The sequence below is a fragment of the Myotis yumanensis genome, unplaced genomic scaffold, assembly GCF_028538775.1.
Source record: "Myotis yumanensis isolate MYYU_CA2020_CCGP unplaced genomic scaffold, mMyoYum1.0.hap1 SCAF_3, whole genome shotgun sequence".
Taxonomy (NCBI): domain Eukaryota; kingdom Metazoa; phylum Chordata; class Mammalia; order Chiroptera; family Vespertilionidae; genus Myotis; species Myotis yumanensis.
This window is the reverse complement of record NW_027223754.1, coordinates 157,610,619-157,631,868: the sequence shown is the minus strand read 5'-3', so window position 1 is coordinate 157,631,868 and position 21,250 is coordinate 157,610,619. Positions and strand designations below refer to the sequence as shown.

At 56.6% G+C, this 21,250-nt stretch overlaps 1 protein-coding gene across 4 annotated transcripts; it reads right to left on the bottom strand.

Moving 5' to 3' along the window:
- Positions 1–3,132: 3,132 nt before the first annotated feature.
- Positions 3,133–19,367, bottom strand: AGAP2 (ArfGAP with GTPase domain, ankyrin repeat and PH domain 2). 4 transcript variants are annotated; one of them, XM_070409860.1, is made up of 19 exons: positions 14,343–16,250; positions 12,604–12,662; positions 11,679–11,766; positions 11,396–11,481; positions 11,103–11,250; positions 9,979–10,113; positions 9,537–9,646; positions 8,961–9,119; positions 8,715–8,801; positions 8,529–8,633; positions 7,719–7,881; positions 7,423–7,542; positions 6,537–6,665; positions 5,643–5,702; positions 5,266–5,414; positions 5,086–5,176; positions 4,739–4,961; positions 4,386–4,641; positions 3,133–4,177 (listed from the first exon to the last, which is right to left on the bottom strand). In XM_070409860.1, the coding sequence occupies exons 1-19, from the start codon at positions 15,502–15,504 to the stop codon at positions 3,935–3,937; spliced, it is 3,573 nt and encodes a 1,190-aa protein (XP_070265961.1). In that variant the 5' UTR covers positions 15,505–16,250; the 3' UTR covers positions 3,133–3,934. The 4 variants fall into 4 exon arrangements, with proteins under 4 accessions (XP_070265961.1, XP_070265962.1, XP_070265964.1 ...); XM_070409862.1 differs by lacking the exon at positions 14,343–16,250 and adding an exon at positions 19,193–19,367 and having other exon boundaries at positions 3,135–4,177; XM_070409861.1 differs by lacking the exon at positions 5,643–5,702 and having other exon boundaries at positions 14,343–16,251.
- Positions 19,368–21,250: the final 1,883 nt, after the last annotated feature.

The window sequence follows — 21,250 nt, the reverse complement described above, 5'->3', positions numbered from 1 at the left end:
AAGGGCTGCTGCCCACACCAGCTAGTTTCCTAGTATGCCAAGGGTAGCTGGGCCTGGGGAGATGTCTCCTCTTCCTCATTGCCAAGTGCAGATGTGGATTCACCCAACCTCACCTTTCTCTCCATCTCTGAGGTGTACAGCCTTCCTGCTGAATACTCTCCACTGACTCACAAGGTAAGACAATAGCTAGATGGCATGAACTCCCAGGTCTCCAAAAATGGAAAGTGAGATTCGTTATTGTTGAAGGAGGGTGTATGAGACTGACCCTCTTCTTGCTGTGTGCTTATTGCGCATGTTACGCTTAAATTGTTTTACTTAGAAATGTAATGGGTAGATGTATAAAACCCTGTTTCCCCAGATCCATTTGTGTATCTTGAAGAGAAGGATGCTTCACTTGTGCAAAATCAGAGACACAGCCTCAAGGGCAGCTGTAGTCAGCATGCTGGGTTCAAATCCTCACCCCGCTTACGATCAGTGGAACCTTGAACAAGATATCTCACTTTTCAAGTACTGTTTCCTCGAGGGTAAATTATGGATAATTATACCGGCCTTGTAGGGTGGTTTTGAGGATTGAATGAGATAGTATGTGTCATGCTTTTAGCCCAGTCTCTGATCCACAGTAAGTGCAGAAGAGACTGGATGGAGGCAAGAGCCTTAGAAGGAATCCCAAAAGTTGATCAGAAGTCACAATAGAATCTTTTAGAATGTGAGGTAGGGAGAAGCTGGGGCAGGAGGGTTACTGATTTGATGCAGGTGGAGTCTTATCAGAAAACAGAGTTCTAGAATCCTCATTAGATTTAATCATTTTGTACTTCTGATAATAAATTCTTCTACTTTCCTTTGGCTGTTGGTGAAAATCCCATGGAGGAGGTTGGTCTGCCCCAGCTGTGCTAAGGCAAATGAAAGGGGAATGGAGCAGGGTGTGTGGCAGATGGCAACCAGATAGGGTGGGAAGGGGGAGGGCAGATGGTAGTAAGAATCGAGGTAAGGACACCCAAGGCAAGTTGAGATGGTGGCATGGGTATCAGTTCTCCTTCAGCCCCACAGGGAGTTCCCTTCTAGAGTCCTATCCTGACATCACCTGGAGGGCATGATATGTTGTCACCCATCCACTACCACCCTTTACATCTCCAACCAAACCAAAGACGCAGCCCATGAAGAAAGAATCCTGTGGGTTACTCAGGGTTGGGATTTGCTGACACCCTACCTTTCACTGGCTGGATATGAAAGAAACTTACCCCTGGCCTGTGATCCCTGTAGTAATTCCATTCTCTCCAGGGTCCCTGTCCCCTTCCCATACTCTCTCTCACTGCTGAGCTTCTGAGGAAGGGAGTAAGCTTTTGCCACCAAGAAGGAAAGGAGATGAAGTGGGGGAATCCAGGGTCTTTGAGCTGCAAGAAGAATGGCCAGATCTTCTAGTTGAGTCTTCTTTGCCACTTGCCCCTCTTTTTCTCCCTTTGCCTTCCCAAATCACACAACTGCATCTGCATTTTTGATGCACTGCACCTCTGAATCCATCTTTTCAACCGAGCATGCTGACTACAGCTGTCCTTGATTGGGCTACTGTGCCGGGCGATCACCCAGCCCAAGAAGCTGCAGAACCAGGGCCTCCATGTGGATGGGACCTGGGCCCATTGCTGTAACCACATCTAATTAGCTTGGTGGCTCACCTGCAGCTGAAAGTCCATCATGGGGCTGAGAGCTGGCATCAACTCTACTGGAAGACAGTGGGCCATTGACTGGTCCATCAAGGTGATGACAACACGTGGGTGGCTGTTCCAAGCCTGTGTTGGCTGCTGGCCCAATACCACCCCACCCAGCCCTCTCCCAGGGCAAACACTTTGGCTGCACATGAAGAACGAACAGCAGAATTGGCTACATGCTAAGCAAGTGCTGCAGCTGTTGGAGGCAGCACTGGCCATAGGATGCTATGGCCTCCCTGGTCCTGTGGATGATGTGAAAGTGGGCAAATGTCTGCATCGACTGGGCATGGATTTCATGGACATCAGGAACTCTGCAGTTGGGAGATCTTGTACCTCTTCCCTCTTGGCCAAGAGAAGGATCCTGCTGTAATAAGCTCTACTTCCAGTACCAGGTGCTCAAGGTGAGCAGGCTAGCCCGGGACAGTCTCCCCTGGGCTGGCCCTAGAGCCCTTACCAGGTGCCCAACCAACACATACCACTCAGGTAACCTAACCAAGGCAACCTGGCTACGACGTGGAGAGCCTAGTTTCAAAATTAGATCTGACTCCAAAATTCCTGCTCTTAACCAAAACTACCCCATCCTCTCACTTCTCCAAGCAGCCCCCACTCCCTTCCTCTCCTCTAAACTCCTTTCCAGAACTGGGGTCATCTTGGGAGTCACTTCTCTGCTCCCTGGATCCCCACTGTTGCTCTGACCTGCCTGGATCCTTCCACATGAACCCAGAACTCTTGTACATGATGGAGTATCTGACCCACCACCTCAGGGCCCTTAGAGACTGGGGGTACCCTGCCACCAGCCACAGCAGGAGGCACCCTCTCGGGTGGCCCCCTCCCACCTCCAGTTCCCCACCTTGCCCAAGGCCATTCCCTGACCCACTTCTTCAAGAACAGACCAGCAGCTCACCCCCTAGACAAAATCATTTCCTCTTTAATTGCTGTTGAAGAAGATTCACACCACCTGTCTCTGAGGAGATGGGGGCAATGCCCCTTCCCCTTCCCAATTACCTGGTCCTTTGCAAAATATTTTAGCCAGAAAAAAAAAAAAAAGACCGGAAACCACTGACACAGAGGACCCAAGGGCTGGGTTGACTGAGGGAGGCAGGGCTGGGCCAGGTAAGTGCACCCCACCACCCATTTTCTGGGGGTAGGGCAGAGGGCCTGGAAACCCTCCCAGCCACCTCACATCTTCTTACCCTGGCTGGGAGGGATCATGGGGTTGAGGGGTGGGTCTGGAGAAGCTCCAGTGGGAGGGAGGGGCTGTATATGAAAAATAGTGGGAGAGGGGTCCCATTGTAGGGGTGCCCCCTACCCCAGATCACCACGGGTGCTGCACAGTCACAAGTACGCAGTCACGGTCACAGACACTCACAACCCAAGAGCACCCCCACCCCACCCCACCCTCTTCCCACCCTTGGCTTTCCCTACCCTGAATCACCCTCCCCAAGCCCCTGCCCACCCCTGTCCCCTTGTTGGGGAACAAAGCAATAAATTACAAGGCCGATACCCAGCCCCCTTAGCCTGCTCCTGCTCCATCCCTTCTCCCTCCTAAGATAGTAGTGAGGAGGGACCCAGGCTCTTGGCTCCCCCAGCCCTTTAGCTTCCATCCATGGGTGGCTTTAGGGGGACGTCTTGTTTCCACTCCTCATGGTCCCTTTCACGGAAAGGGTTGGGGACCCCCCTACCCCTCATGGGCAGCAGGGGTCCTGCCCCTCGCTGCCCTTCCCCTTCACTGGGCAGTGAGATTAGCATGGAAGGGGTGGGGTCCCTTATTGGCCCCAAGTCCCGGGGCTAGCCCTCCCGAATTAAGCCCTCCCTCTGGCGTGGCGTCGCCCCAGGAGCCAGCCTGGGGATGTGCTCCAGGCCTGGGGATTGTCAAGCACAGGCAGGACTGGAGCGTTCCCCCGCCCTTAGGGGGCGCGAGTGGGCATGGTTGGCCCCGGAGCAGGGAAGCGCGGGCGTCCCCTTCCTCAAACACCAAACGGGTAGACCCAGAGCCATCCAAGGGAGCAAACAGCGGAGAGGGGGCGTGTTGAGCGGGGTCTCCATGCCTCGTTGGGGAGAGGGAGGTGAGTTTGTGTCTTCTGGAGGGCGTGAGGGCTGTGCCTTCGTCGGGGGAAGAAGTGCTCTCATGGGGCGGGGGTCGGATTGGAGTGGTGAGTGGGTGCATCTGTCCAGCGGTCCACCCGGTGCGGTCGTGCCCGGCCCGTGGGGGTGTCTCTCCCGCTGGGCAACTAGACCAGCGCGACGGGGGCGTCGGCGCGGCCCATGCTGGCGGCGCTGCTCCGGCGGCGGGGGCTGGGCGTGGCGACGATGCTGGGCGTGGTGGCCGCGCTGGGCGTGGTGGCGGCGCTGCCGCCCTCGCCGGGGCAGCCGTGCTGGAGGAGGATGTCGGCGCACAGCTGGCTCCCGGCCTGGCGCGCGTAGAACAGCGCGGTGCGGCCCTGCGCGTCCCGGGCGGCCACGTCGGCGCCGTACTGCGGGCGGAGGTGGCGGGTGACCGCACAGCCCCGGGAGGCCACCCGCACGCCGCGCCCGCAGACTCCCAGGCCCACCTCCAGGGTCCCGGTGAGGACACAGGCTCCCCCTGCCCGGCCGTTTCCGAGACGGAGCCCTCCAGACCCCTTCACCCCCCCCATCCACTCCCCCCCCCCCCACTCACTCCCCCCCCCCCCACTCACGTACCCACAGCAGCAGCTGCGTGATGACGACGTGGGCGAGCTCGGCAGCCAGGTGCAGTGGGGAGCGGAGCTGCGGGTCTTCCACGCTGGTGTCTAGCGGCCCGTGTCGCGCGTGGGCCAGAAGCAGGAGGACGGCGGCCACGTCCTGGGCCTGCACTGCAGCCCACAGCTGGCGGCCCAGCGGCTCCTCCGGAGAACCCAGCGGCGCCAGGAACAGCAGCTGCTCGTACTTGGCGCGAATCCATGACTCACGCTCCTCCCTGCAGGACCAGGATCGATGGGAAGGGCTCTCTGGACCCTCCCCGCCCCCCGCGTGGACCCTCTCGGGAGCCCCCCGATCTGTTCCCTCGCACATACCGCGAGGAGTCCCGCGTGGGCTTGGCTCGGCCCCGCGTGTTGCTCTCCCACACGCGGTTGGCCATATCGTTGCCAATTGCCGTCAGCACCAGGGTCAGCTCCCGAGGCCAGTCGTCCAAGTCCAGCGAGCGGACGCGGGACAGGTGCGTGCCCAGGTTCCGGTGAATGCCGGAGCACTCGATGCAGATGAGCGCGCCCAGGTTCAAGCTGGCCCACGTGGGGTCTGGGGACGGAGTGAGAAATTGGCTCCCCGCAGTGCCAACACGGGCACCCACCCCGAAATCGAAATCGCCAACGCCCCGAACCACACTCCCTCCCAGGCCCCTCCACTGCCCCCTTGCGCTCACTGGGAGCCCCGCAGTCCACGCAGATACAGTTCCCCTTGGCGTTCCGGATCGCCTGGATAGCCACGGCTTCGCTTTGGCTGTCTGTGCGCAGCTGCAGAAAGGGCTGGGGTTATTACTGACTCTCCCGGGGACCCCTTCTCCAGACCTCTGCTTTCCCCCCAAACCTTTCACCCCCATTACCTTGACCTTGCTGCTCTCACAGCATTGCAGACTGGCTAGGATCTGACTCTCAATTGCCTGGACCCAGGCATCCCGCTCCTCAAAACTGGCGGCCTCAAAGTGCCACGTCTGACCAGTGCTGGACACGATCAAGAACTCGAAGTTTTCCTCTGGGTGGGGGGATGGGATGGGGTCATGAGGGAGAGAGTTCAAACAGGAGCTGCCTTCCCCAAACCTTCCTCCCTGATGTCCATCCCAAGCCCCTGGGAGTGGGCAGAAGGGCTGGGGAAGCAGAGGTGGGGGAGAGCAGGAAGCCCGAGCACATGCAGGGGAAGGCAGGGGCACCCCCACCCCTCTGCACCCCAGCTGAGCGCCCCTCCCAGCTCCCCGCTTGTTACCTGCTTTATAAATATTTCTTAAACTACCAAAGGATTTTAGTTTCCACATTTTGCGCTTGGCTGGTTTCCCGAAGCGAAGGATATAGAGATAGAATAGAGAGCAGAACAGAGAAAAAGACCAAGAAAGAGAAAAAGAGGTAGATGGAGAGAAGGAGAGAGAGTGACAGAGTGCCAGAGACAAAGCAGGACAGACAGATGGGGAGAGAAAGCAGAACTAAAGTCAGTGGCCCCGGAGCAGAGTAGAGCGGAAGCCAAGAGCCATGAGAGCAGGCAGATCTGGAGGCTGGGTCTGAGCACCCAGCAGAGAGCAGGGGCGGTGGGGACCGGTTATCATGGTCAATGAGGAGCCAGGTCTCTGGGAGGGGAAGGGATGGTCAGGAACTGAGTAAACACAGGGAAAGGGTACAGAAGGTGGGTCACAGGCCTGGGGTGAGGGGGCCTGGGGTTGAGAAGTCTTGAGGATTTGGGGGCTTCACTGGGGTCAAGAGCTGTCAGGGGAGCTTGGCGATCATAAGAAGTTACTGGGAACAGGGGCTGGATGGTCAGGAGCTGAGGAGTTAAAGGGGGACGTTGAGATCAGGGGCTGAGTCCCAGGGGGTCATGGGGCCTTGGGTGCAGGAGCTGAGGAAGGGGAAGTAGAGGGTCATCAGGAGAGAGGTCATTGGGCACAGGGTGCTGGGACTGCGGAGGTAAAAGGCATTGACTGGGCAACAAGAAGAAGGACAAGGGCTGAGGGGTGTCCATTCATTTTTTCACTAAATTATGTGCAAAGTGGTAATGATAGTCAAGCACTCAGCTCAGACACTTTTCCTCCTCCTGCAGGAACTAGGCCAGGGGTCTAGAGTTGGGGGTGAGGGTCCAGAGTGAGAGTGCAGCTGCCCACCAACGCCTCACCTTCGGCCTGCCCAGAGGAGCCTTCAGTCTTGGACGGCGTTGTCAATTTTTTCCTCCTCTGCTTCTTCACCATGGGAGAAGGAGGAGGCTCCCGACTCAGGGGGCTCAGGTCTCCAGATGGGGTACAGTCTTAGGAAGGGGGACACAGCTGCCTCAGTTGCCCCTCCACAGACTTCCTGATTTCATCACAGCCTGTCTCCTCCCCTGAACTAGCTTTGGCATTTTAGGGTTCCCTCCTTTCAACTGTCCCTCTCCAGGAGGTCCCCCTGGATTATTCCTGAGGAGGTGGGCAGATGAGTGGTTTAGAGTCAGACCTGTACTCAGATCCTGGCTCTGCCACTTACTGGCCTTGAGACCTTGAGCAAATCACTTAATCTTCTGAGCCTCAGTTTCTTCATCCCTAAAATGGGGATAATCATCTTGACCTGACAAGGTTGTTGTAAGGATTACCTGTTACAATGTTACTTGCTATTTTAAATAAATTAAGAAAAATATAGATAGATAGATTTCTAAACATTCCAAACACTGAATGCTGACTATGTGCTAGACAATGTTCTCATTTTTCTTAAGCCTTAAAGCAACCCTTTCAGATAGAAACTGTTATCTCTGTTTTATAGATGAGGAAACTGAGTCACGGAGAGATCAAGTAACTTGCCCCAGTGGCAAGCCAGGATTCAAGTTCACGAAATTTAGCTCTAGAACCCGCTTGTCTTAAACATCATGATAAACACGATAATGGTGAGCTTGGTGCCTGCACCCAGTAGATGCTTAATGTATGCACTCATGCATTGGATTCCAGTCTCCAAGCTTCCACCCCAAGTTCATTTCCCACCCACATCCCATCTGGATCTGGAAGATAGTGGATGGAAGATGGGTCCTCACTGACCAGTGCTGAGGGCTCGGGCCAAATTCCGGTCTGGCTTCAGCAAGTGTTTGGATGTCTGGTCTGATGGTGGCTGCAGGGAACTGGGGCTGGGGCTTGAGCTTGGCGTGGGAGTAGTGGCTTCTGTTGAAAGGAGAAGAATATAAAACCTCAGTGAGCCACTCGGTCTCTGGGCCCATGCTTTCATGGTACGTCTTTATCACCCACCTTCTCACTTATCCAGTCCCTACTTCCCTACTACCCCTCTTTTCCCCCTAGCCCTGGCCCCTCTCCTGCCCTCTGTCATGAGCCCCACTCACCAGGGCCTTCACCCATCTGGACAGTGCTCATGTCCTTGACGAGCCCATTGATGCTGGCTGAGGGGCCAAAAGCAGAGATGGCCCGTGGGGGCCGCTTGCCAGGGACTTTGACTGTTGTTCGTAGCAAGTCCATCTCCTTGCCGTGGGTACTATGGATGTAGTCCTGGGGGGGCACAGGGGTTAAGAATATAGGGAAGGTTGGGTTCCTTGGCAGTGCTGGGAAGCAACCAATAGTAGGGAATAGAGAAGGACTCAAGAGGGGGGGCTGGCCAGCATGGCTCAGTGGTTGAGTATTGACCTATGAACCAGGAAGTCACGGTTTCCCAGTCAGGGCACATGCCCGGGTTTTGGGCTCGATCCCCAGTGTGGGGCGTGCAGGAGGCAGCCAATCAATGATTCTCCCTCATCATTGATGTTTCTCTCTCTCTCCCTTCCTCTCTGAAATCAATAAAAATGTACATAAAAAGGGGGAGCTCTTAGAGCTCAGTGGGCTGGGATGAGCTTCTAGGGGATGAGCCAAACAGTATTGGCTCAGCATTGTCTCCCCCAGAAAGCATTCCCTGAAGGGCAGGCCAGGTGGAGGCCCTTTCTCCATGCTCTCCCACTATGCTGAAAGTCCCTGGGGAGATATAGTTACCTTTTCATCCCCGGGATGGGCACCTGGGAGGTACTAAACCTTCAACATGCTTGCTAAACTTAAGAGAACCAGACGAGCTTCCCAGAAATACTAGTGTTTGTCAGAGGCACAGACTCGTAGAGCTGGAAGGGCGTCTAAGGCCAGCACTGTGGCGGCCAGCCTCTGCCACTCACGTTAATGCTGGGGTGGTAAAGTAGGAACCCGTTACTGGACAGGGTCACGTATTTCTTCTTCCATTCTTTGTTCAAGGAATTGCCACTTCGCTTTAGTAGAAAGCTCTGCAGTGTGGAGAAAGACATGTGGGTGAGCCCAGTTAGGATCAGCTACCTCCAGCCTGCCCTCAGCCCTGGACCACCCACCTGTTTAATGGGAATGGCTCGCCCACTCCCTGTTGTCTCTCCCCGACTGTCCAAGCTCCGCTTTTCAGAGTCACTGCCCCGGCGATTCTGGAATGGTTATTGGCATCAGTTAGAAGATGGATGGAGGGATACACTGATGGAAGGACAGGAAAGACAGGTGAATAAGGGCCCGAAAGAGGGGTCTAGGGACCAGGGAAGATGAGCAGGTAACGGGGGACAGGGGATGGGGGTCAGCATATCCAATACCGCAAAAAGGCTGGTCCTGCGCTTGGCTGCCCGGTGCAGGGACCCTGGGGTGCTCAATCCAGCCACTGCCACTGCCTCAGCTCGGAGCTCGCGGTGACCGACGTTGGGTGAGGACGGGAGGGAGGAAGAGTAGTCGCTAGTGTGGCCCCCGTTACTAGCCTGGAGAAGTCAAAATAGCTGAGATGCTCCCATCCCACCAAGCTACAGTTACATCTAGTTATGAGGAACCCGGGAAATTCCTCGATCTCATCATCGTTTACTTGTATTAGCATTAATAAGAAAACTCCTCACTAGCATAGTCATAGTGCTTTAGTTTTACAAAGTCGACTTCACAAGTTTTTGCCATATGATTTTCCTAACAACCTTGGCAGGTTTGGGTGACTTGCTCAAGGACATTGCAAATGATGTCTGAAACCGTGTGGTTTTCCAGGCCAATGCACTTTCTACAAATGGTGTCACTACCATTCCCACCTGCCCCCTCCTCCAGCCTCCTGGGGCGCTCTGAACCTATCCTTGGATCACCAGCCACTCAGATTCTTACCAGCCCCTCTGTGGACCCTGAAGCCCCCAACTCACCTGCCCAGCTACGGGAGTGGAAGCAGCTGAGTGGCTTGGGGAGCTGGGCAGGGATTTGCAGGCAGCCAGAAGCTGTTGCTGTTTGCGTAAGGTCACCACCTTCTGGGCCACTGGAGGGGGGAGGGGAAGGAGGTGTGAGTAGGGCAGATACCCAAGAACACCCTCTGGTGCCCAGCTCTGAGGAATCCCCAAGAGATAGCATAGGCCCCAAATTCCTTATCAGTGTGGCTTTCGTGCCACATGTAACCCTGCCAGCTCCTCCAGTCCAGAAAGACCTGTGTCTATTACACAAGACTTCTCTGGCCTCCCTGGTCCCCCCTGCCTCCCGCACAGGTGAATGACCTAGCTATCATCCACAGAGCGAGGCCCGGATGCGCAGCCTCTAAGACTATCCCAGGCCTCTAGCCCCGTTCCCCACATTTGCTGGGATGACCACACTCACCCTCCTGGAAGACCCGGTCCACATTGAGCCCGTAGGTTGCACAAGTCTCGTAGTAGCTGCAGCGTTTCATGTCTGCGCACAGAGCTCTGGCACGAGCATCACCCACGACCCGAGGGGAAGAAGCACTGATCCTGTCTGAGGGCGCAGGAGAGGAGCGGGATCAAGGCCCCCTCCCCATTTTTCCTGCTTTCCTTTCCCTTGGGCTCCAGTCCCAGGCTGGACTCACGAGGGACAGGTTCTGAAAGAACCTCTCCTGTGGCCGGTGGAACGGAGTACTTAGCCTTTTGTAAGTTCTGGACCCAGCTCAAATGCCCAGCTGCATTATGCGTCGGCAGAGTGCACGCTGTATGTGTCTTCAGAAAACACTGCAGAGTCGGTGGAGCTTCCTGACAAGGTCTACAATGTTTGGGACTCACAAGGGACAATCACCCTGTCCTGCGAATCCAATGAACCCCGAACTGAAAGGGAGAACGCCTGGCACGTGAACTAGGAAAAGGCTGGAGAGCCGTGCGTAACAGGTGGCCTGCTCCCTCTGCCGCGGGAAAGCTGGAGGCAAGCGACAGGTGGAAGCAGGCACCTGCTGGACAGGCATCCAGGCAGCCCGCAGCCTCACACAGGTGGCGGTGGCAGGAGCTTTCCTCCGCCCTGGCGGAGAGTCTGAGCGCCTCTGAATCACTTCTCTAAAAGGTTTCCTGCCTCTGTGTTTCCTCCATCATTTCATTTGTGCTTTCTCTTTGCTTTGAATAGATTCCTTTGAAAGGTGTCAGCCTGACCCAGCTGTAGCCAGGGAGAGTGGAAAAGGCTTTCTATCAGCACTAGGGCCTGAGCTTTTGTTTCCCATGGTGATGGCATCGGGAAACGAGAGCATAAGAACACAAGGCAGGCGACATCTCAGAGGATGGACACTGCTACTACAGCTGTCCCTTCCTCCCTCCCGGGAGAGCCTCCTCTCTGCTCGGGTCCTGGGAAGTTTGTGTTGGCTTAATGGCTCCCTTATCTGGAGACCAGGATCCTTCCAGAGGTAACTAGAATCCTCGTGGCCATTTCTATACCTTACCGAGTTCTCTCGTGTGCTGGGCAATAGCCCAGTAGCCACCAGTAGTACCTTCCCAGCCCCTCTTTACCTTGCGTCCCCACCAATGCCAGCGCCAGTCCTCCTCGTCCCTCCCCCCGAAGGGAGCTCAGCTGCCCGTGGAGACGGCTCACGGCCTGGAAACTGTTCTCATCCTCCAAGCTGAAGACCAAGATCACAGCATCTGCCCAGCCTGAGAACTTGCGGGGGGTGAGGGGACAAAGAGAGGGTCAAACAAGTCCATTTCTTTCGATGCTATTCCCGTTAGACCTGGGAAACCAGAGCCCACTCCCTTGGCCAGTGCTGACCCCAGCAAGCCTGCCTACCCCATACCTCACCCCTCACCTTGGCATCAGGTGCCCCAGCTTCCTCTCGGATCAACACCAGATGAGTCTGTCCATCCACCAACATCTCTTTCTTGTGCTGCTCACCTGTGCAGAAAGGTTGGAAGTGGTAGGTCAGAGGTCACAGGTCACCAGACCACCCCATTATCCCTCTGCTTTAGCTGTCATGGCCTCATCCTTCCCTCTGGTCTCCATTCCCACCTAGTCATTGATCACACTGCCTAGTCATTAATCCTGGATCCTTGACCCCAATCCTTAGCTTACTATGACTCCTAAGAACTCACTCTCTGTCTTCTCCAGCACCTGGTATGAACCAGTCAGGAATCGATGGATGAGCGATGACTTCCCACTCCTGGCATCGCCCAGTACACCCTGCAGACAAGTTTGTAGAGCAGAGATTATGGAAGTTGAGAGGCGGCAGTATGCTTGAGTCTGGAGAACTTGAAGAGATTGGCAGTGTTAAATCATCCAAGGAGGGTCCCACAGGGCCAGGATGACAGTCAGGAGCGTGTCTGGGAAGATCAGGCCAGGAGTGTGGCAAGAAATAATCCCAAAAAGCTGAATAATGTCAGCAACTCAGCACCATTTATGTGTGTGTGTGTGTGTGTGTGTTGTGCTGTTTAGAAAACATACTAGATGTGTGTATAGGGGGGAGGGAGCATGTCATAGCCCTAGGCCAGTGATGGCGAACCTATGCCACGCGAACTCATTTTTTTGGTTGATTTTTCTTTGTTAAATGGCATTTAAATATATTAAATAAATATCAAAAATATACATCTTTGTTTTACTATGGTTGCAAATATCAAAAAATTTCTATATGTGACAACGGCACCAGAGTTAAGTTAGGGTTTTTCAAAATGCTGACACGCCAAGCTCAAAAGGTTCGCCATCACTGCCCTAGGCACTGGTTGAAAAGTTTTACCCAATTCTAGGCAATAGAATATGAAGGACTATAGGAGAGATGCCAGAAGTGAGGAGAAGCCTGAAAGACAACCATGGATACATAGGGAAAAGGAGACTAAAGAAAAAGTTGTGAGGGTGTGTCAAGCCTCAGGAAGGTGCCACGAAGGTAGAATCTCAGGAGAACTAAAAAAAAACGATTCCCTTTTCTCACAGAGAGAGGGGAAGGAAGAGATGAAGGAGAGAGAGTTGAGGGCGCAGTCAACAGGAGGTCAGCCTTCCTGCAGACCAGGGGACCGGGTTACCTACCAGGCGCAGTTCAGGAATGGAGCGGCTCAAAGTCCATTCCTGGCTATTGACCACAGCCTCTGCAATGGGAAAGGAGCCATAAGAGGGGGTGCTCCAGGCTCAGGAGGACTTCCAACCCTCACCACCCCTCCTCCTTTTGCAGCTTTTCTTAACCCTCAGAACCCTGCCTGGGCTGGGGAGCTGCGTGGAAAGGCTAGGGTTGAGAGTGGTCCCCAGTCCTGCCATCCTAGCCAGCTCTCCGCACAGCTGTTGCTGCCGCTCAGTGGTTGCTTAGCAACGGAGTCAGCAAGACGAAAATACTTCACTTGGCATCTCCCTTAAAACACATCCCCAAACTGTAAGTCCCTGCCCCAGACCTTGAGACCAGGGCTCTGACAGTGGTGAGTCCTTTCCTCTGGAAGAATTTGGGGGTCTCCTACCCAAAGGCCTGTCAGATTCCCGAGCTGACCCGGGGAGGCGGGGCTGGGACATAGAAGGGAGTGGATCTTCCTCAATCTCCAGGTCACAGGAGGGAAACTGAGGTGAGGGATAAGCCTTCCCTTGCTCAAGGTCAATGGCTGAAGGCCCTGGCCCCTCCCCACAGCCCGAGGAATGGTGCTTGGATTTTCTGTGCCCCCTTCTCCCATAACCGTCCCCACCAGCATGCTCCAAAAGAAATATGGGCAAGGGCTCCACTCCCTGGCGGAGAGAAGCCACAGGCCTGGAGGAGTGGGAGGAGGCAGGATGCTCCTTCCGCCCGCCGGGTCCAGCCCCGGCGCCTGACACTGGCCGGACGTTCCCGGGGTGCCGCAGCTGCGGCGGGAACTCTGGGATCCGGAGCCATCTGCTCCCACCCGCTCCAGAGCCAAACCCCGGGAGCCGCCCCCGCTCACGGACCTGCCTCGCCTCCAGGAGTGTGAGCTAAACCATGAGTCCCTAGCTTCTCTTCCAGGAGAAAAAAGATAAGAAATAAAGACATCCCCTCCCCGGAATGAAACACCACCTTCTCCGTACCCCCCCCCCCAAGTCTCCAGGGGGTAAGAATTGCCTTTGCAGCAGTCCCCACCCCCCCTTGAGTCACTCCTGGTCAGCCCCCTGGGGGTTTCCATTAGGCTCTGGGGCCTGGGTGGGCAGTGGGGGGAGTGAGGCTTCCTTCTGCCCCCTCTCACTTCACGTTCAAGTGTTCGGCACCATCCAGGCCCTAGCACTCCCTGACTCCCCAATCCACCTGCATGGAAAGAAACGGAGTCCCTTCCTGCTGCCTCGCCAACCTGCTCTCAGCCCAGGGGCTGACCTGGCCCTGGCCAGGAGCTGCCTGCAAGGGCATTCTCACGCCACCTGCCCCCAGTGCTCGGGGGAAACTGAGCTTCCTAATCCCCTTCCCCTTCCATGTCCCTCTGGGCCAGGCAGAGTCCTGTTTCCAGGCTCCCAGACTCCAGCTGGGGCTGGAAGTGGGGTCTGGAGCTTGAGCAATTTCCAGCAGTCACTCTGACCAAGGGTATTCTTCTCCCAGAAAGCTCTGAGGCTTTCCGAATCCCCCTGAAATCAAGTCACTTCTCATGTCCCACCACGTCGCTACTCACCCCGTCAGGACCTCTTGGTCCTCACCCTAGTCCTTGGCAGAGAGGGCAGCCTGGCTCCTCTGCCCCCCCCCCCCAGGAGAGAAGCTCCCCCGGGCCAGCCCTGCACGGGCTCCCCCAACCCCACCTGAGCCTCCCAGGCGCCCTCCCCTCCCGTTCTCAGGCTCTGGTCCTACTCACTAGGGGAGGTGCGGAGCTCGGTGCCCAGCAGCTCCCGGGACCCGCTGCCAGAAGACAGGCCTGGGGGTCCGGCGGGGGGCCCGGAGCCAGGGGGCCCCCCTGTGCTCTTGGTGAAGATGCCGCTGATAAACTTGAGCATCTTGCGATCCCGAGTGGACGCTCGGCCCCCCTCCCGGCCCCGCTTCAGCCCCGGAGCTGGGGGCTCCAGGGTGTTTGGCGGTGCAGGCCCCGTTGGCATCGCGGAGGCGACGGTGAGAGCAGCGCCTGGCGCCGAGGTGGCCGGGATGGTGAGTGGAGGAGGAGAGCCGGCAGGTGGTCCGGGGTGCAAGTCACTGTTGTCCAAGGTCTTACTCTTGCCTTTCCGGGGGGACAGCTTCCCTCGGGCTCCGGGCCCCGCTCCGACCCCACCGGAGGTCGTGGCTGCCGTGCCTCCCGCCCCTGCGGCGGCCGCGGCGGCAGCTCCCGTCCCGGCGCTGCTCTTTGACCCCTTGACCCTGGGCTTGCCCTCGCTCTCGGGCCATGACAGGCGGCTCCCTGCGCCCTTGCCCGCGCCGGCTTTGGCGCCACTCGTGGTCACGGTCTTGCAAGGCTTGGGAGCCGGCGGAGGAGGCGCCACCTTCAGCCTCCGGCTGCCAGTGCCCGGGTGCGGGGAGGACGAGCCGGGGACGCCACCTCCCGCCCGGCCTTCAGGTTCTGGGCCCCCCCAGCTCGGGCTGCTGAGCAGGGGGCGCCGGGAGGAGGTGGGAGCGGCCCCGGGCTTGGGGTCGGGGCTCAGCCCCCCGGAGAGCGGGGGCCCCGGAGGGGCGGCCCAGAGGGAGAGGCGGCGGCCGGGAGCCGGGGAGACGGGGCGGGCGGGACTGGCCGGAACCGGGGACAGGGCGGGGGTCTCGGCGCCCTCGGCGCCCCCCGCGCCCGCGCTGCTCGTGCTGATCCACAGCGCATCCTGCCGGTGGAAGAGGCGCTCGTGCCGCTTCTTGCCCGGCTCCTCCGAGCCTCGGGGGCTGCCGGGGTCCCCAGTCTCCGCGCCTCTGGTCCCAGGGGCGCCGGCTGCGACCGCAGACGGGGAAGGCGGCGGCGGAGGCACCGACTCGAGCTTGACCAGGGTCAGCGAGATGAGGTAGGTCGTTGTCCGGCGCTGAAGCGCGCCCGCGCCCCGGCTCATGGGGCCCCGAGACCCCCGAGCTGGGGAGGGGAGGGGACTCCCCTGGACTGCCTCAGGGGGGCCCGGCCATGGGGCCGCCCTGCTCGCCGCCCCCAGCCCCCGGACCCCGCTGAGCCCCCGGCCCGGCTCCGCTGTCGCCGCCGCCTCCGCCGCCTCCGCTTGCGCCCCCCTCCCATCACACGGAGCGCCCCCTCCCCATGCTCCCCGCCCTGCGCCCCCACCCCGTCGGAGCCCCGGGACCTTGGTGCTGCTCCAGGGAGGCGCGCCGGGCCGTGCACCCCGGCCTGGGTGGGGGCGCCGAATGGGCGGGGAGGGCGGGGAAGACAGGAGTGGGGGCAAATAGGGGAGAGGGAGGGAAAGGGGGACCTGAGGCTTGGGGGGAAGAGGAATGGGTGCGGGGGAGGCAGAGGCGGGGAATGGGGGCTGAGGGACAGGGGCCGCGGGGGAGGGTCGGGAGGGGGTCCCTAGGAGGGTGGGGAGCTAAATGGGGCTGGTCGTGCGGGGAATTCGCAGGGGCGCGGGGAGGATGCTGGGGATGGAGATACAGTCGCCGGCGGGGGAGGAAGGGGGGAGGCCGGAGGGGTGGGGACCCACGGGTGTGGGGTCTGGGAGGGGAGGGGCGTGAGATCCGGGCGAAGGGTCCGGGGGGCTCGCCGGGGCTCGGCTCGGTCCGGATGCGCGCTGTGTCCGGGCGCTCCCCTCACATTGAGGAGGAGGCAGCCCCCACCCCCCCATCGCTCCCCCACCTTCTCTCTACCAGCACGGCTGTCTGCGAAGGCGCTGCAAAATCCAGGACTGGATTTCCCTCCCAAACCCTGGGCTGGATTCCCTGGAACTGGGACTCACCTACTCCAACACTCGAGCCCCCTCCCCAGCGCAGCACAGTCAGGGAGCGCGACTGTGGGGTGCGGCATTTAAGGACTAGGGTAAAAGTCAGTCTACGCGTGAACAGTCCACGGCGGAAACCGAGCACGTTCTGGGGAAGCTGATGCAGAAAAGCGGAGAACTCGGAAATGCCTTTCCCAGGACCCCTGGTCTCCCCCGGGCACTTGCATGTGCTCCTTCCCCATCACCCAGCCCCCTCGCCCACCTCCACCCCCACTCAGGCAATACATCCACGAGGCCACGTTTGGAACACAACTGTCCCAAAGTGAACTTGAAAAGTGCTCCCTGGGGACGCGGACAAACATGGAACTTAGCAGGATAGGAAGGAGGGGAGGGTGCCTCCTGCAGGGAGAGACCTGGGGGCTCCGAACAGCCCAGGCCGAAATGTGAGTCAAAGGCTGCAGCTGGAGGTGGAAGGATAAGGAATATGTCTACAGATTGACACCCCCCCCCCCATGCTAAAATGCATCCTGTCTCCATAGCAACCCCAGCTCCAAGAGTGCCTCAGAAACAGCGGGGATAAGCCGAGAGGAGGGATCCGCATACATGGTGGTGTGTGTGTGCGAGGGGGGGCCGCCATGTAATTTGGGGTTCATGGAGGCACCACCCTCACAACTAGTTACCCACATGTGGGTTACTTAGCGCCCCCGAATATAAGGAGCCCTTCAGTTCCTGTAGCTCCCACTCTCTAGGAACCCTGCAGTGCAAGGCGCACTGTCCTCAAGCCAGGGAAGAAGGATCCAGGGGTTAGGCCCATGGGGAACCGAGATGGAGACCCCGCCACCACCCAGGCTGGGGCGGGAGTCAGGTGAGGCCTCCCGCCAGCCTTGGAGAACCCACCCCTGGGCTCGGGGAGTCTCAGCGTTCCCCTAATTTGGCGTCCCATCCTCCTGACGCAGCCGAGACTATAATAGTGCTGTCGTGGGCGGCTCTTGGAGGCAGGCGCCCGTGGCGTGCGCGGCCTGGTAGGGGTGGAGGGTGGGGGGGCGGTACCGGGATGCTGGATACCCTTTGTTTCCCCCTAGACCTGTACCCAATCCCTCCGCGGGCCTGCCCCGAGATCCATCGGCAGTCTCCCCCCACCCCGCCCTTGCAGCGTCAAGATGACACCATCCCTAGGACAGGAGACCCCTCAGTAGTCTTTTCTAGAAGAGAGTGAAGGAGGTTTGTTGATTCTGGCTTAATTTTTTTTTTCCTTCCATCGGTGGCCTCAGTTTTCCTTATATTCAAAGGGAACAGAATCCTGACTCCTGGGGAGAGTGGAACAAATCACTTAGGAAGAGTGGAGTCTTCTCAGAGGTTCCAGCCTCTACCCCCTCCTCACTCCCTCCTTCTCCAGAGCTGAGCAGAGGCCTCTACCTGCCCTAGACAGGTCCTCCCCCCACCCCCCTTTTTCCTACAGGAATGGGGCTTGGAGTTCCTCCCTAGGAGGCCCCATGGGGCCACTCCCCCTAGGCCTGCCTTTCCAACAATGAATGCTGTAGGGAAGGTGTCAGCTGTAGTTCTTGGCAAAGGGTGGGGGACAGGATAGGGAGGGTGTTATCAGACTGTTCCCTTAGGAACCCGAACCAAACTGTTCCTTCCAAAAGCTGGGCTCTGGTGGCCTTTCCCATCAGAGAGATCTGGCAGGAGGTCTTCTTTACTGCCCCCATCTGCCACCCCCAAGTAGGCGGCTAAAAATGGAGAGGCTGGAAGAGACCAGGATATGGAGGATGTGCTTCTCCCAGACACCTTTCATGAGCAAAAGAGCCTGCTTTTGTTAGCTCTCTGCCACCTCAGAGGTAATGAGAGGAGAACAGTCCGGAGGGACCTCCAGTTCCATCAGCTCCTTAGTGGTGGTGCCTCATGGATGGATGAGCCCTTCCTGCCAGGGCCCCACCACTTCGTTGAAGCTGGGGTGGGCAGGAGGATGTGGCGGATGGTGTTGCCATGGCAGCACTTCCTTCCTGTATTGTCATCACTTGTGCTAATGGCACTAAGAAGGTAGAGCGGAAGGTGTGTGGGGGGAAGACAGGAACAGGAGCATGGGGAAGAGAGGGGGCCAAGAAGAGTCCTGGGGGACTTCTCTGCACTTCGGCTGTGCAGAGCATGCTGCGTGAATGTTCGTGTGTGCCTGGGAACCTGAGATTCTCCTTATGGTCATTTTAATGTGTGTACGCATTTGTGTGTGTGTTTCTCTGTACAGCTGGAGAACAAGAGGTCACTGATCCCTCGTGGGTCCTGGGAATGAACACATTATCCAGTCCCAGAACCTCCTGCCCCAGACTGCTTCCTGCCCCGGATTCCCCAGGCAGGGTCCAAGCCTACCCCATGCTCACCCACTTCTCCCTTTCCAAGAAGGTCAGCTCAGCAGTGACCTGTACTTTGATCCCCTAGGACAGTGGTTCTCAACCTTCTGGCCCTTTAAATACAGTTCCTCATGTTGTGACCCAACCATAAAATTATTTTCGTTGCTACTTCATAACCGTAATGTTGCTACTGTTATGAATCGTAATGTAAATATCTGATATGCAGGATGGTCTTAGGCGACCCCTGTGAAAGGGTTGTTTGACCGAAAAGGGGTCGCGACCCACAGGTTGAGAACCGCTGCCCTCGGAGAAGGCTCAGAGTTGGGGGAAGAGGAAGAATGACGCCTCCCATGTCCTTTTCCATCTTTTCCAAATGTATTCTTCCCCTAAATCCCAGCTCCACCTCGGGGACTACTAGGAGTGGTTTACTGGGAAATGATGTATGACCCAGTAAACCCTTCTATGCCCCTTCTGGTCCCCGATACCCCCAAGTTGGGAGCTAACCCTTCTCTTACCTTGTATGCTGTTCAGTGAGGCCCGGATGCTGTCACGAAGTTCCGAGTCACCCACCCTCTCTGTCAGTTTCCTGAGGCGGCTTAGAGCCTGCTTGGCTACCTCATGTCGTTTGACTTCTGCTCTCACTGCAGCTATAGCCAGCTGCCTTTGGGCGTGCATGTTACCCAAACCTGCCTTGCCAGGCTAACAGCAACCTCTGGCCCTGAAGCCCATGGCCCCCCAGCCCCCAAACTCCAGCAGGCCCCTTCTGCTGTGCCCCAGAACTCCCCGCCCCTGCCCGCCCTTCCGTCTGTCGGCCTCACTTCCTGACTGGTGAGTTTCAAACCCACAGCCTGGGTCAGCACTACCTCCTGCACCTCCCACTCCCTCTAGTGTTGGCCCATCAGCTCTGCCAGCCAGCCTCTGCTAAGATTCCCCTGTCAGGTGGATGGAGAAACCTTAATAAGCATCCAAGCATCCCAGGGCCTCCTGTGGGAGGAGGCTAATTAAGATGGGTGTTGGTGCTGGGAGAATGTGGCAAGCCAGGTCCCAGGTGCAATCCTAAACTCTTGGTAACCTACAGATTTGTGTTCAGTCTCAAGCTCGCAGGAATCCATACACACTTGGCCTGTCACTCTTAGAGCCCTGCATTCCAGTTTATAGTTGTAATCACCACCCACTCTACACATCTAAAGAGCTTACATCCTTACCTCTTGCAATGTAACCCTTCCTCAGCCAGCTACCCCACTGCACCCACCTCCTGGTTAAAAGGGTCAAGGGGTCAAGCAGTTATGGGGAGAATAGGTTATGGAGAAGGACAGTAACCTATAGCCAGGCAAAACCACCGTGCTCCATGTTCAATTATTTCCTTAATAATTAACTTGTCTATAACACAATAGTTAACAACACACCTTCATATATATCATCTTCATGACAGGCCCAAGGGGTAGGATTATTATTCAGCAAAGAAAACTGAAGCTCAGAGAGGCCAATAGAAAGTGAAACAAATTGATGGCTCTAGGTCTTCTAATTCTGATACCTTTTCACCACACCAATTGGTTGGCTGCTTGCCAACCAGCCCCCTTTAACCCTAATGCCATTGTCTTGCTCTTGATTTAGGACCAGAAAAAGAAGAGGCTAGATGCGAAATTCAAGAACAGAACAAAGATGCAGGGAGGATGAGGGGAGAAATGGTGGATGGTTTGATCTAATTACTTTGTTTCAAGACTCCAACTTTTCTGGCCCTGCCAAATGTCTGTTCTTCTGCATATCTTCATGATATCAATATATAAAAGATAGGGGATTGTAACTATATGAATATTTCTGTAGCTGGAGATAAGGAAACTGAGGTTGAGTTTACCCACTGGAACCTATAAAATTGTCTGAACAATAACTTACACTTAGCCCTAGCTGGTTTGGCTCAATGGATAGAGCTTCAGTCTTCGGACTGAAGGGTCCCAGGTTCGATTTCGGCCAAGGGCACATGCCTGGGTTGCCGGCTCGGTCCTCAGTAGGGGGCGTGCAGAAGGCAGCCGATCAATGATTCTCTCTCATCGTTGATATTTCTATCTCTCTCTCCCTCTCCCTTCCTCTCTAAAATCAATAAAATATATATTTTTAAAAAATAACATACTTAGTATTTACTATGTGTCAGGTAGTGTTCCAAGTATTTTACATATATTAACTCATTCAGTCCTCACAACAATTCAAGAGGTAGGTGTATTGTTATTTATCCCCATTTCACAGATGAGGAAACAGGCACAGAAAGCTTAACTAACTGTCCAAAGATTACACAGTGGCTGAGAAATTGGAACCGTGTAGTCTGCTGGCAATAAGACCATATACTGCTTCTGCAGTCACTGAATCCAAGTACACACATACTTGAATCGTTCTGTGGGGTTGAAAGGAGGTTTTTCATTTGTATTCCTTCTAAGACTGCTTCTTCCTCTTTTCCCATAAAATGGCAGCGTGTCCAAGCACTTGTTCTATAATAAACATGTTGACCAACCATCCACTGTGCCCACCCCACAGTGAAAATGTGTGACTGCTCCTTACTCTCAGATTTATTCATATTCCAA